We start from the raw sequence: 15,691 nt of genomic DNA on the forward strand, positions 1-15,691 counted from the left end.
TAGATTGTGTTTCTATTCTAGTTAAAGGATGTATAGCCATGCATGTTAATGCATAAACATTGGGATGTTTCCCTTCTGCCGATTTTTCACGAGGAAGTCACTTCTCCCTAAAATTTCCCCCCAGGATGAGCCCTGGGTACGGTACAGGTTTTAACACCGCTCTTAGTTACAAAATGGCGGATCAAATCGTCAATATTTGTAAAACAGCGTGTGATCTTCACCAGAAGAACGCTGAGAGTTTAAGATTGTTACAGCTGAAATGTCTTTTGATATTTGTGTCACCCGGGAGGGATGTCAGAAATTTCCATATTTAAATTTCAAAAAAAAAAAAAAAAAAAAAAAAAAAAAAAAAATCCGACCTACCTACCTATTCCTTGAGAGCATGTTACCCTAACAAAACAATTTTTTTTTTTAGGCCCAAGGCAGATTTTTTTTTTTTTGAGATTTGTGTACCAATTTATTTTGGTCTTTCCCAATATCTTGTGTTCAAATTTTCATCTCATTCCCACATCCTGTTTTTATGCCCCCACAATGTGGGAGCATATAGCGTTGCACTTGTCCGTCCGTCTGTCAGTCCGTCCGTACGTTCCGAAATCTTGTGAACGCAACTCCTCTTAAACCGGATGGCAGATTTTGCTTAAACTTACATCGATGAACAACCTTAAGGTGTAGATGGTAGTAAAGGAAGGAATTTTCGCTGCAACCAAATTTTATAGAATTATGGCCCGTTGTTGATTTTTTCACTATATACTATGTAGAAATTTTGTGAATGCAACTCCTCTTATACCAGATCGCAGATTTTGCTTAAACTTCCAGGGATGAACAACCTTAATGTGTAGATGGCAGGAAAGGAAGGAATTTTTGCTTCAACCAAATTTAACAGAATTATGCCCTTTTGTTGATTTTTTCATAATATACTTTGTAGAAATTTTGTGAACGCAACTCCTCTTAAACCGTATGGCAGATTTTGCTTAAACTTCCAGGGATTAACAACCTTAATGTGTAGATGGTAGTAAAGGAAGGAATTTTTGCTGCGACCAAATTTAACAGAATTATGGCCCTTTGTTGATTTTTAGTTTTCAACTTGTGGCACATGTAGTCCAAAAAATATTTGACCTAGAGTCATAAGATTGACAGAACAGTGGCGTGTGGGGGCATCCGTGTCCTATGGACACATTTCTAGTTTCAGAAGTGTTGATGCGCTTTTCACTCAAATCCGGCTAATAATCACATAAAAATTTGATTTTCAATTTAATGTTATTAAATGTTAAATGTAATTATTTGCAGATTTTTCCATTTTAAGTGCTTCACTTGATATTTTGTTAGATTTTCAAATTATATGTTTTATGCCTTTGGACCTAAGTGGAGTTTCTTTAAGGAACTTATGTATCTTAAAGTATTGACCCATTATGAGAAACTTAGATATGTTAAGGTATTCAGGAGCTAGATATTTTAATGTATTGACCCATTTTAAGGTACTTAGTTTATTTTAAGGTCAAAACGAGAAACTTAGATAGGCAATTGTCTGTAAATTTTTTCAGGCTGACTGATCGGTCCATCGCTATTATTCTATAAATCCCTTAGCGCTGTGTACTATTTCTTAATTAGAATTCAGGAAAGTACACTAAAAGTACAAATATTAACTCTCTATTACGTCTGTCTCCTCCAGTTTTATCATTTTGCTCTGTTTTTGTTTTATCAGAGGCAATATTGTGATAACTTCTCCATACTAATCCAATTTTATATTTCCTGATTTAGAGAAATACCGAATGGCTAATTTCATTAGAATTATCACAACCTATTTTATCATATAAACAGACCAGAATGATTCTCTTTAAAAAAAGGTGGTAAATATTTTATTTATGGCATTACGGGAAGCTCTTTACAGATTTTGTATCACGATAAATGGAATATTATAGGTTTTATATTTTCATTATTACAGGAAAGCTTACAGCAAATTTCCAATCAACAAAGGGAGGCAATCCTTAGTGTACGGAGGGACATGGAAAGATTTGAGGCAGATCGGCAAAAGTCCATAGATCAATTTAAACAGGTTTGTTTGAACAAATGAAATTTTAATTTGGAGAAAAGCAGAAATATGAGATTGCCAAAAAGAAACAAGACAAAGATTTTTTGTTGATTTGTTTTCTTTGGAAAATAGCCTTGTGATGAGGGGGTCAGAGATTCAAACTTGGGACTATAATTCTTTATCTAAAGAGGACATGGACATTACTTTATCCATGATCTGCTGAATTTGTATAATGAACTTTCCCAGCTTTGAATTTGCAAAAACAGTCCAATCAAGATTTAGGGATTTTGATATCAAAATACAAAGCTAAATAAATAAATAAATAAAAACGCCTTGCCACATACTGCATCTGATGTAAGGCCCCCACGATTACACGTTTAAACGGATTCGTTTCGATTTTCATTCATAAACGTTTACGATATTGTTTACCGTTTAATCCAAATGACCATATTGTCTTACAAAATTTCTTAATCATTGCCTGTAATCATGGATTTTATCAATTCTAGTGGTTTATTCCAAAGTAAACAAACGGAAAATGGGTGTTTACAACCCTCCACACAGCATTACCGTGCAAAATTGCTCGTGACATAATACATTTTTGGTAAAAAATGGGGTTACAATGCAAAAAATGTGTGCTGACTCAATCGTGATGAGCCTTGCACATTCTTTATTTGTACATGTATTAAAATAGAAAGAAAGACATCATTTGGCGACTCAAATACATGGTGTGTATAGTACATAGTGGTACCACCGTTTAAACGGTATCGTTTCGGTTCTTAGCAGTCGTGTAAACGTTTACAAAAAATTGTAAACGTGGGAGCCTTAATCTGATGAAAGGCTTGTCACTTAAGGTTCCTGCAGGCTACTTAGCAATGAATATCTCAATGATATGAAAAAGGCCTCATTTTTTATCTATTTTCGCTCTTTTCTAGAATGATCGTATTGTGACTTCATGTGAATTCAATATAACGCAAAATATTATACCTGTCAATATTAATATTATTAAAGTACATATCATGTTAAGGACAGGTAAAGGTTTACAGAATGATAAAAGTCAATGATCCCCGAGATAAATGTATGTGTGACTAGTCTCCATTAACAAGAATATTGCATGTGAGGACCTGGTTAGTTAACAACAGAACTAAAAGGTCAGAGGGTCAGAAAGTTAAAATGTGTTTCCTGCCTCAGGAAGGTTTAAACATTTATTTATTAGATTGACAAGAATGACAGTAAAAGTAAAGAGATATTATCCATGTGAACCTAAAGAGATGTAAAGATAAATTGGGTGGTTCATGTTCCTGGTTGATACAGTTTATACCCATGCCATTAGTGTAAAGCATAATCCCTCTTATATCTTGCTAGACCAAGATAGGCTGGCACCGGGATTATGGGATTATGGTCTGCACTGTTCGTTATTCGGTCAGTACATATTTTGAAATTTTCCCCCAAAAATGAGGAATGGTTTTTGTCCAGACTGAAAGATGAACAAGTCCATTTAAGATACTTAGCATGGTAAGGGTGAAGTTCAGAAATATTCATATTAAACCATCTACCAAGAGCTTGTTTCTGAGAGTGTTTCGTATAGAACCTGATATTAGGTTATAATTTTGTGGTGTCATTTTTCTTTCCCCCCTCCTCCTTTTGCATTGAATCCTTATAGAGTGGCGTGCATTTTTAGCTTATAGCAAACCTAGTACAGTCTTGCTTTATGTTTAGATATCAGTTTTTCAGTCAAACCTAAACCATAATTATAATTATGTTATAGTCCATAAACAAAATTGTCAGTTTAATTCAAAATTTATTAGCAAGGTCGTTTATGACAAGTGTTAAACTGCGAAACATGACGTGTTTTAAACTGTTTTTCAAAAATTTAATTTTCTTTATACACCTTGAACAACAGTTGGGTATTTCATAGGCTAAGAAATTGTTTATGCGGAAATAAAGAGAATTTTTATGAAAAAAATCTTAAAATAAATTCATTGATATTTCACATATGAAATTACTGAAATAGCTATCCATGAATAGATTCTTGTGGCATTTAATTTGGCGAAAATGTTTTCATTGTTTTCCAAAGAAAAGGTTTGACTGAAATAACAAATTGAATTGCCATGCAAAATAACTTCTTTGAGTCTCGAATAAAGAAAGTCTAATAATAGTTGTATATTTAGTAACTACTATTTGTAGAAGCAATTACTTTGTAATGAAGGCATTCCACAGTTGGCAAAATATCTCAATTTTAATAGAAATATCTCAGTTTTGGTAGTTTTGGTAAAAATAACTCAATTTTAATGAAAATATCTCAGTTTTTGGTAAAAAATATCTCAATTTTGATAAAAAAAATATTTCAATTTTACTGAAAATATCTCAGTTTTGGGTATTTGGTAAAAATATTTCAATTCTGGTAAAATATCCCAATTTTGGTAAAAAAAAATCCCATTTTTTGTTGGAAATTCTCATTTTTAGTAAAAATATTCTAAATTTGGCTGAAAATTCTCAAATTTGATGAGACTTAAAATAAAGAAGAGCTTTTACATGGCTGGTTTTGTGAAGTTGGTAGAAGTTTTCATGTTGTTTTATTTTTTTTTCATACATATATCAACATTTTTTGCATGCTTTTATTTCTTTCATTGTGTTATGAAACCTGGTCGCATTTTCAGGAAAAAGTTAAGTTGGAAGAGGTCATGGAGAGTATTACAGAAATTTCAAAAACTTTAACAAAAACGAACGGTGTAGACAAACTACTGGAAGATAATAGTTCTATAGATTTGGATTTGCATATAGAGGTATAGTTCATATAAAGATTCTTCATAAGTAATGTAAAACATATATCTTGAATATAAATGTTTATATAAGTATATAACTACTTTGTGTATATACAGGTATATTAAATTTTTTGAAACAAATGCTTGTTGTGAAATTGTATAGATATGGCACAAAATCAGTATATATGTTTATGATTTTCATGGAATTTTTCATGCCTCAGGGTTTTTAAGTGAAACCTGGGGTTACATTTATTTAAAAAAAAAAATTGAAATTATTATGAATGGTACTGATTTAAGGAAATGTTTGTTACACTGAGAATCTTTTAATGGTGTGATGGAACCTAGGTTTGTCACAATATAGTGTTAAGACAATATATAATCATATTATGATGTAAAAAAAAAGAAAAAAAGAGAATGGTGTATCCAGAGCTTGGTATTGCAGTCCAACATTGCAGCATTACAAACGTAAAAAACAATACGTTACAAAATTGTCACAAATGAACGACTTACATGCTTCATTAATACTGTTAGAAACCAACATTAAAACTGACAATGTCTCTTGTTGTAGATGATGGTAAAAAAAACGCGCTAGCTAGCATGATATAGCAGAATTAATGTTTGTTTTAAATTGTTGATCATGTGTATGATTTAATGTCCATACTATCACCTGATCATGTCGCATCAAGGACGTGTAACATTATATGAATATTTTGCTACATTTAATGATGTAAGCGGAAATTTTGCTAATCAGAACACAATTCGCACACAAGTCACGTCTGCTGGAGTGTGAAAGCATTTCATATAAGCTTTATAGCAGATATCACAGTTCTATAGCTTTAGATTTATGTATATATTACTGCTGAATGTAAAGTTTTAGTTTTCATTTAACACTCCTACTTATTTGTATAATGCCAGCTTTCTTGTTTGAGCACCTTGGAAAGGTGAATGCCTAGGAAAGGAGAAAACCTTGTGAAAGTGACTGCTAAAATGATTGAAGGATAAATATATCAAATGAATAAAAGTTTCATTAAAAGGTTACATAGCCGCTATTTTTGATAAAAATGATTCCTTCCATTGACTTTATCTGCATCCTACATGGAATCAAAATTAGAACATGGGTTTTATTTTATCTCTGTATAATTTTCTCTGTGTTGAGAAAGAATTTTTTTACTAAAGAAAAATGACATAATTATTGTATTTTTAATAAGAAAATATTATATATTACATTACAGTCATGTACTTTAATATTAATGTTACAATTTTCAAATTCCTAATTTTGATAATTTGTGACAGGTTATGTTGTTCCTAATTACACAGGGTTGGTGTTTCTCCAAGTATGATGGGTGAAAAAAATGGCAGAAATATCACATGGTCTCAGTCCATAAATTTCTTAATATGAGCCGCGTCACGACAAAACCAACGTTATGCATTTGCAACCAGCATGGATCCAGACCAGCCTGCGCAGTCTGATCAGGATCCATGCTGTTTGCTATCAGTTTCTCTACTTGAAATAGAGATGGTAAGCGAACAGCATGGATCCTGATCAGACTGCGCGGATGCGCAGGCTGGTCTGGATCCATGCTGCTGGCAAACCCACACTTGGTTTTGTCGTGACGCGGCTCATATTATTGTTGACATTATTGATGAGTGTACAACAATTTATGTCTATTCTTTTTGACTAGGAACCAATTTTGTACCAAGGTCATTAAAGGTTATTTTCCCAATTGTAAGAAAAGGTTTTTCTTAAAGATGTTTTTTTCTAACATCAGGACTGGGATGGTTAGAAAAAAACTGTTCAAATTATCAAATTAAGTCAAACAGGTGTGTTAAAGACCACCTCTGAATTAAGATAACCCTGTAAATGAAGGCGCCTTTTTAGCTCACCTGTCACAAAGTGACAGGGTGAGCTTTTGTGATCGCTTTTCGTCCGGCGTCCGTCCGTCGTCCGTCCGTCCGTCCGTCCGGCGTCCGTCGTCCGTCCGTAAACTTTTACTTTAAATGACATCTCCTCATAAACCACTGAGCCAATTTCATCCAAACTTCACAGGAATGTTCCTTTGGTGGTCACCTTTAAAAATTGTTCAAAGAATTTAATTCCATGCAGAACTCTGGTTGCCATGGCAACCGAAAGAAAAATCTTTAAATATCTTCTTTTAAACAACCCTAAGAGCTAGAGCTTAGATATTTGGCATGAAACATCTTCTAGTGAGTGTCTACCAATTTTGTTCAAATAAAAGCCCTGGGGTCAAAATTGGCCCCGCCCGGGGGGGTCATTGATTTTCCCTATATGCATATAGTAAAAACTTAAAAAAATCTTCTTTTAAAGAACCCAAAGAGCTAGAGCTAAGATATTTGGCATGAAACATCTTCTAGTGAGTGTCTACCAAGTTTGTTCAAATACAAGTCCTGGGGTCAAAATTGGCCCCGCCCCGGGGGGTCATTGATTTTCCCTATATGCATATAGTAAAAACTTAAAAAATCTTCTTTTAAAGAACCGTAAGAGCTAGAGCTTAGATATTTGGCATGAAACATCTTCTAGTGAATGTCTATCAAGTTTGTTCAAATAAAAGCCCTGGGGTCAAAATTGGCCCCGCCCCAGGGGGTCATTGATTTTCCCAATATGCATATAGTAAAAACTTAAAAAATCTTCTTTTAAAGAACCCAAAGAGCTAGAACTAACATATTAAGCATGAAACATCTTCTAGTGAGTGTCTACCAAGTTTGTTCAAATAAAAGCCCTGGGGTCAAAATTGGCCCCGCCCCGGGGGGGTCATTGATTTTCCCTATATGCATATAGTAAAAACTTAAAAAATCTTCTTTTAAAGAACCATAAGAGCTAGAGCTTAGATATTTAGCATGAAATGTCTTCTAGTGAATGTCTACCAAGTTTGCTCAAATAAAAGCCCTGGGGTCAAAATTGAGCCCGCCCCAGGGGGTCATAGATTTTCCCTATATGCATATAGTAAAAACTTAAAAAATCTTCTTTTAAAGAACTCAAAGAGCTAGAGCTAAGATATTTAGCATGAAACATCTTCTAATGGGTGTCTACCAAGTATGTTCAAATAAAAGCCCTGGGGTCAAAACTGGCCCCGCCCGGGGGCGTCATTGATTTTCCTTATATGTGTATATCAAAAACTTAAAAATTTTCTCTGAAAAAACCCAAATAGCTAGAGTTTAGATATTAAGCATGAAACATCTTTAAGTAAATATCTACAAAGTTTGTTCAAATAAAAGCCCGGGGGTCAAAACTGGCCCTGCCCCAGGGGTGTCATTGTTTTTAACTATATGTGTATAGTAAAAACTTTAAAAATCTTCTTTTAAAAAACCCAATGAGCTAGAACTTAGATGTTTAGCATGAAACACCTTCTTATGGGTGTCTAACAAGTCTGTTCAAATAAACAAATAAAAGCCCTTGGATAAAAATTGGCCCGGGGGGGGGGGGGGGGCTATATACAGGTGAGCGACCTCAGGGCCATCATGGCCCTCTTGTTTGATAACCCTTCATTTATAAAATGGAATAAAATAACCCTGCCAATGAAGGCGCCTTTTTTGATGTAACCCTTCATTTATAAAATGGCATAAAAATAACCTCTAGATAAAGACCACTTGTCTATAAAGACCAATATTCCCACTTGGGTGACCTCTGTTCACAGGTTTAACTGTATTCTGAACATATTTGAGATGATAGTTAGGAGGTTATTTGATCCATTTTGTTCACAAGGCAGCTTCCTGTAGGTGAATAAGGGGTTTGTGCGGTGATGAAACATGGTCATGACCCAAGAAGGCCTTGAACCAATGACTAGCTGGCAGGCAACTTAACCACTTGGCCACCAATTCTTTCAAAAATTGAATGTATAAGTAAGATAGTGAACATTTTCAGTCTTTAATCCATAAGCTGTGACATTATTTTACATTTCTTCTTACTTTTACGCACATTTTTATGCATGTAGAATACTGATTAGTTTTGCAATCATTGCTTATAATTATGGTGCTTTTAGTCACATTGTTTTTCTTGTGTCAAAAATCACAGAATACAACAAATTACAATGAATACTGCACTGTCTATCTAGCCAATAAAATTCGATCAGGGTATGTAGAAGCTTACCTTTAAAATTAAGTGCACTTTTATTGTTACAAATTATTTATTTAAAAAATTTCTGTGCATGACCATTTTTCATTGGTTGTGGGATATTGTAACTCATCTTTTTCTCATATTTTCTTGCATGTTTTTATTTTATTTTTTCATTTCTTTTGATGTAAAATGTTGTTGTTGTTGTTGCTAGTTTTGTTTCCTGTCCTTATGTGGCTTTTTCATTATTTTCTCATTCCGTGTATCATTTAAAAAAGAAATTAATATAAAGGATTATATAAAACATCTGTTGTGTATATTCAAATGGACATTTAAAAATCTTTTAGTTCATATATTTAATCAAAAGACTAGCTCACTGGTTTGTATATTAGAACTGTTTGTATGAAGTTTCGAAAGGAGCTAATAAGCCTGCACTACCTTGGTTGAGAGGTTCACTTGTTATTGTAGTGTTCTTGTTTCTTAAATTAATGTAGACGGTCATTTAGTGATGAACTTTTTGCACTGTTTATAGTTAAGTTGCAGAATTATTAAGTTATTTGCAATAATGAAATTAAATCATTCTGTATTTTTGTTTTCAAGATGCTCACTCCATTAGTTCTATGATTTTGTTTCAAGGGAGATAAGAAATTCTTTTTGATATGCCTATAAGTTTGCATGAAGAACATCTTTGATTAGAATGTTAAAAAGGCAACATCTGCTTTATATGCTAAATAATTATATCTTCTGTATTTCATTTGATCAAGGATTGTTTTTTGTTGCACTTTAGATCAAATCTATTTCCAGGGAGTCAGCAGTACATTTGATATTTTGAAACCAGAAGTTGATTGGTTAAAATATTTACGACAGTTTTAATAAGATTATTTTTTTTAAATATTTGAAATTATTTGATCTTTTTGCAGGAGAGAGATAGTGAGCTATCAAGGAAGATAGAGGAGTATTTGCAGTCTCCAACAACTAGGAACACAAACGCATTTCGAGCCTTGGAAAATGCCATACAATCGGCTAGTAATTTGTCGTACGGTCTTCCACCATTATCACCGACTTCCCCGCAACCATTGACAGGTTCAGGTGAGCGAAAGAAATCAGCAACCCTCCTGGAAATTGAGAAAAATCACTCGTTCTTCCTGGAAACACAGGGCAAGTAGCGTACACTGAAGCTAGTTATATGACATGCTAAAAATAGCAATAAGATGTCATGTGATCAGGGTTGAAATATAGGTGTAACACCTGGTTGCAGTTTAAGATATAAATATTACAAACTTAATTTCGAAAAAAAATGTTTTATTTTTTTTTAGATATAACAAAATAGTTGAAGTCTGGCAGCCTTGATAGAGGAAAGCCCGGAAAGTCCGGATCGTAGCTGTCTGCCATTTTTTTAGTTAAAACTTTTTTCATGTTCTTCTTAGTGACATTTATTATAATGTGATGTATTAATATAAAGTAAGCAAATTAAGATATCAGTGAAATATCACACTTATGCAACAAAGAATTGTAATTTTAATGATAAAATTTTGTAATTTTAATTATAAAATTAAAAACAAAAAAAAAGTTTGGTCATCTCATTTAGCCCTGAAATTTTTTTTTCTTTTACGCTTTTTATAATGATCAACCATTCAAATTGCTGATCACATGACCTAAAAGGATCACATGACCTAAAAGGTCACATGACCTGTAAAGATCACATGACATCATATTTAGAACAGTTTGGAATGAAAAAAAAATGCTAGTCAGAAATTCTTCATGCACTCGAATCTTCTTTTGTATTAAAAATCTGAATTTCTAATAACTTTTTATTGACATAATGAAAATGATTATTTTAACTGAATGCTCTCAATAAAGTAGCTCTGCTTTTGTTGTTTATTTTTCAAAGTTTGTCATAACAACAGTACCTGTAATAATGGATGCATTATGCTTAGAAATTGATCAGTGATGACACTGGGAATATTGTAATTTTCTGACAATAAGATTATTAGACTGCATGTTTGTAACATTGATTTTCATTGTATAATCTTAATGTTTATATAATCTATAAACATGGCTGCTGTTAATTTATAAACTAAATTTCATTTATCCTCAAAACAGTCTTGTCCACTACTTAATGTGTTTGGAACTGTCCATTGCTTATTTAAGAGACTTCAGTATCAAAGTGCACAAGTTTCAGCCAAATTAAACAAAAGTTTTAGCCAAAATAAAACATATTTCTGCCAAAGTTAACCTTTTTCTAGCATGGTAAACCATGTTTCTGCCAAAATGATGTTGAAGACAAAATAAACAATGTTTTGTTCAAAATAGACGATGTTTTGTTCAAAAGAAACCTTGTTTCTGCTAAAATGAACCTTGTTAATTTTAGCCAAAATAGACCATGTTCCAGCCAAAAAAAGACCATGTTTCAGCCAAAATTAACCATGTTTCAGCCAAAATAAACCAAGTTTTTAGCCATTAATGTTACATGTTTCAGCCAAAATAGACCATGTTTCAGCCAAAATGAACGATGTTTCAGCCAAAATCCATGTTTGCGCCATAATGAACCATGTTTAAGCCAAAATAAACCATGTTTTAGCCAAAATAAACCATGTCAGTATCACTGATCAGTTGAAGAGCATTTTTATTTATACAACAGTTGCTCTATAAGGTAAAGAAAACTCTCATGTCATGACACAAAACTTCAGTGTACAATGCTGGATTATAACCTTAATGTACTAACAAACTTGATTTTTGTCCCCAAACTAATTGTTTTGTTTATTTTTGTAACTAAAGTATGTCACTTTAATATTATATAGTAAGTATAGTCCTATTCTGCATAACCTTTCCTTTCCTGTGCATAATATGATTTTTACTGATTTTCTTGTTGAAAATTAACATTTTGATCTTTTGAATTTAGAATTTACTAATATTTAATGTAGAGATGTTATTTCAAGAATGGTTAAAGTAGTATTAAATCTGGCTAAGTTGTTGGGACATATTGGCTGCCCTATTATTTTGATGATCATGGCCTTCCATTATTTCAAATTCAAGAAGAATAAGTTATTTTGAAAAAGCATTATGTTGACTTATTAGTGGGATGGGACTTAAAAAGTTTTGATGCAATATGCAGTGTTCACAGTTAAATGGAGTTACAGATCAAATCTGGGAATTTTATGTGTAGCTCTTTATATTGAGCTCTTTAAATATGGAAAGGTTTTGCAGGATAGGACCATACCAAAGCATGTAACTGTACTAATAACCAATTTGAATGTCTTACGAAATCAGGCATAGGAAAGTGTATGGTAATTGAGACCATAGCTTAAAAGCAGTGTTGAGACAACATATTGCTTGAATTATTTTTGCATCTTTTGAATGTATTTTAATGTAAAGTTAAGTATTACCTGTATATTTTGCTGTTTATTAGGATTTTACAAAGTTTTATGCGTTTTATTGTTTTATATATAATTCTTTTTGCATGTATATATTAATTATATAACGGTATTTGGTTGTTAATTTAAATATAAATGGCTTAGTGTAATAATTGGTCATATTAAACACCAGCCATTAATTCAGTTGGTAGAGCATTGGACTTTGAATCGACGACCCGTGTTCAATTCCAAGACAGTGAAGGTCACTTCCATTGTGATTTTATGAAATCCTTTCTTCCGTCATTCCAAATGTACCTCTGCTCTAGCATGTACAGAAGATATTAGTTTCTTGGGAAAGTAAAGGCACTAGTACTGGTAAACTGCTTGACAGCATTCCCAGGAACGATGCGGTGGCTTAACTGCTCTTGTGGGTTCACAGTGGCTTTAACTGTCATGCTGGAAGGTAAACTGCAAAAACAACCACCACTAATTGGTCATTATTTACACATGAGTAGCAGTTGTGAGGAGCATGCCAACATTGTTTAATTATTATTTATTTTAAAGTGACTAATGTGAGTTAAGAATGTTTTGCATGGTCATTTCAAAACAATCAGGCAAAGTTAGAATATTAACTAGCACCCTTATATATTGATTTTGCATGGTGTTTATTTTATTGTTTAAGAATAACAAGTATGTGGCGTATTTAGTTTCTTTATATTATATTTATATTGTTTTGTGCCAAGAATCCCTCTCTACCCCCTTCTCTGTCTTTGTGAGTATTCTCTTGTTATTCAGTAGATATATGAATTAAAAAAAATGAGGTAGCTGATAAATAAATAGCAAATATTTTATGCATTATGCAACAAAGTTTGGATTGAGGTAGTATGTTTGCACATACATTTAAGAATGAGTAGAAAGTCTTGTTATGTTTTTATGCACCTAAATCTTTTGCACAATTTTTTTTTTTTTTAATTTTCACGATCAGATTACTAAATATATTGATAAATTAGGGTAGGTATATCTTTTTTTTGGGGGGAAAATTTGATTATGGTTATCTGAAGTTGTCAAGTAGGTATTATCTTCCTTTAAAAGTAGAGAAAGAAGTTGATATCTTTGATCTGCCTGTCAATGTTTGTTAAGTTGTATCTCCCTTAAATGTTTAATACACACTTACTTTTAAAGATCAGATGAGTATTTTGTCATTTTTAAAAAGTTTAATAAGTCATACATCCCTTTAAAAGTTAATTCATGCTATCTCCCTTTCAGAGTGAAAAAGTATTATCTCCACATACACAAGTCTGTGGAACACTTCAAAATCTAAACCCTACATTTGACCTTGCTGCTCCACTATCAATTATTCTAATTCACACATGCAAGAAAGTTGTTGGTTCTACCAAGCTACCATCTAATTTATTTTCAAAGGCATTGATCAACTCTTGCGGGGAGTCTAACTGGTTCACCCTCTAACCCTGGTAGGTCACAACAAAGATATTATAAACCTTTCGATGGGCATCTGGGTCTATCACCACACTTGAATTGTTTAATTGGTTGGATTTTATGTCTCACTTAAAATAAAGGTCATTATAATTCGCCTTTAACAAAAGTTTGTTTGAAAGGAGAAGCCCCAGATATGAACACCAACAGTTTTTAAGCCTAGCTACATGTTCTGCCCACATGAAGACCCCAAAGTAGCCGCAGGATGAACCAACAGTTGCAAGCGCCCAAATTTTGAATCCAGCAATGTTAACCAAAGTCAACCATTTAAAGCTCAAGAAGCTGCAGAAGCCCCTTTATTATGATCTTAACAGCATTAGTGTGACAAACATTCAACATTCATAACAAAACTACAACAACATTAATGAAACCAACATCAAATGAACACCATGTTAAGTTACTATGTTAATGACATGCCAGACTAAACTTGTTAACACCTAGTTTGTTTCCATAACAATATATTTTATATTGCACCTGTATATATGAGCAAATCCATTATTAATAATAATTTCCATTTGCAATTAAATGCGTGTTTATAAAATGAAATATTTCTGCACTGACATTAGAGACTTTTCACCTGTATTGATTTGCATCATTTAAAGAGCTTCTTTGTATTTGTTCAGTTACACTAACTTTGCCTGTGAGGCTAGGCGGCCATGTTTTTACAACTCCCAGGTTATGAAATATGTATTTACACTGTCACACATCTTATTTACATTTTGATGTATTCGTTTGCATGCTATAATATTTTATGGTGATTGAATTAATTCATATTGACCTATAACTGAAGTGAATATTGAATTTTCCCATTTTTACCTTGACTATTTCAAGAACAGGGAGAGCTGGTTTGAAGCTTGAATCGAAGCTCCATAACTTGTTAGAATGATGGCCCTTTTTGAAGTTGAAAAATTCTACATTACATAGCAGGCTTTTTGTTGAAAAAAATTATTATTCAAGCACAAGAATAGTCAATCAAGCAATAGTCGTTCTACCTGTAACAGCCTCTTTAATGGTGTTAAAAAAAATCATTATTTTAAACTAGTTTCTGTATATGGTAATTGTCGTCAGATATTTTGTTGTTTTCCATTTAAGTATAATTCAGCTATTAGGAAAATACAAGACCTTTTTAAAGAGGGGTTGGGGTTGGGGATGGATAGAATAATACTGGTAATAACTGATGTTATTTTAGGCCTTTGTGGATTCAAAGACATTTAGCAAGACCAGTAACTCAAGATTGGGTCTCTTTATTGTAAAAAGGTTGATGCAAATAAGTAGAAATTCTTTACAGTTGATAAGAAAATCTTATTACCAGCATCGTATGATATAAAGCTCTCTTATTATAGGTTTATTATCTTTGTCAAGACACTAAACAAGTGCTCTGTCATAAAAACTTCCTGTTGATAGTAAAAAAAAATAACTTGCGAGAAAAGCAACGGAAATCGGTCTATTAAGGATTGTTTTTTAACATCTTATCATAGTTCAATAAGCTACTCGAAAACATGTCAACAACTCATGTACGTCTCTAACTTGTCACCGAAAACGTCTCCGTATTTCAGATTTATCTTTGTTTTTAGCTCCCTCTTGGGAATTATAACTGCCCATTATTATTCATTGTAAATCTGGGATAAAGCTTGTCACATAGTCACTGTAAAGGATGTACGGATTAAGTGATTTAATGATCGGCTTGGAGAGTCTTAGAAATGAGCCGCGATTCCGACGAATCGTAATTTTGACAACAAATCGCAATTTTTTTCTCATATTGAAAAGTTTACTTATTTTATGCCGACAGAGTACTCTGGTTTAAGTAGCTTAGAGAATATTCATAACCTGTTTGATTTTTCGTTAAAAGGGGCGCTTAAAGGATTCCATTTTTTGTTTTAAAATTTGTAGGTATCTTTGCACATTCAGAAATACCGTAACCTAAATTATAGAATTATTCTTTCTAACTTAGTTGCCCATTGATAATTATGTAGTATGCAATTGA

General features: G+C 32.8%; 1 protein-coding gene across 9 annotated transcripts in view; it reads left to right on the forward strand.

The window, feature by feature from the left end:
- LOC132731051 (pleckstrin homology-like domain family B member 1) overlaps positions 1-15,691 on the forward strand; it is a 161,689-nt gene that overhangs the window by 112,174 nt on the left and 33,824 nt on the right. For 7 of the 9 annotated variants that reach the window (XM_060717151.1, XM_060717154.1, XM_060717157.1 and 4 more), the window contains 3 exons: positions 1,943-2,053; positions 4,687-4,812; positions 9,781-10,018. In XM_060717151.1, coding sequence (XP_060573134.1) covers positions 1,943-2,053; positions 4,687-4,812; positions 9,781-10,018 — 475 coding nt within the window. The remainder of the gene's footprint in view (positions 1-1,942; positions 2,054-4,686; positions 4,813-9,780; positions 10,019-15,691) is intronic. The other 2 variants (XM_060717152.1, XM_060717153.1) reach the window with 2 other exon arrangements.

The sequence above is a fragment of the Ruditapes philippinarum genome, unplaced genomic scaffold, assembly GCF_026571515.1.
Source record: "Ruditapes philippinarum isolate M1 unplaced genomic scaffold, ASM2657151v2 ctg1239_1_1_1_1, whole genome shotgun sequence".
In the NCBI taxonomy this organism is placed as follows: Eukaryota; Metazoa; Mollusca; class Bivalvia; order Venerida; family Veneridae; genus Ruditapes; species Ruditapes philippinarum.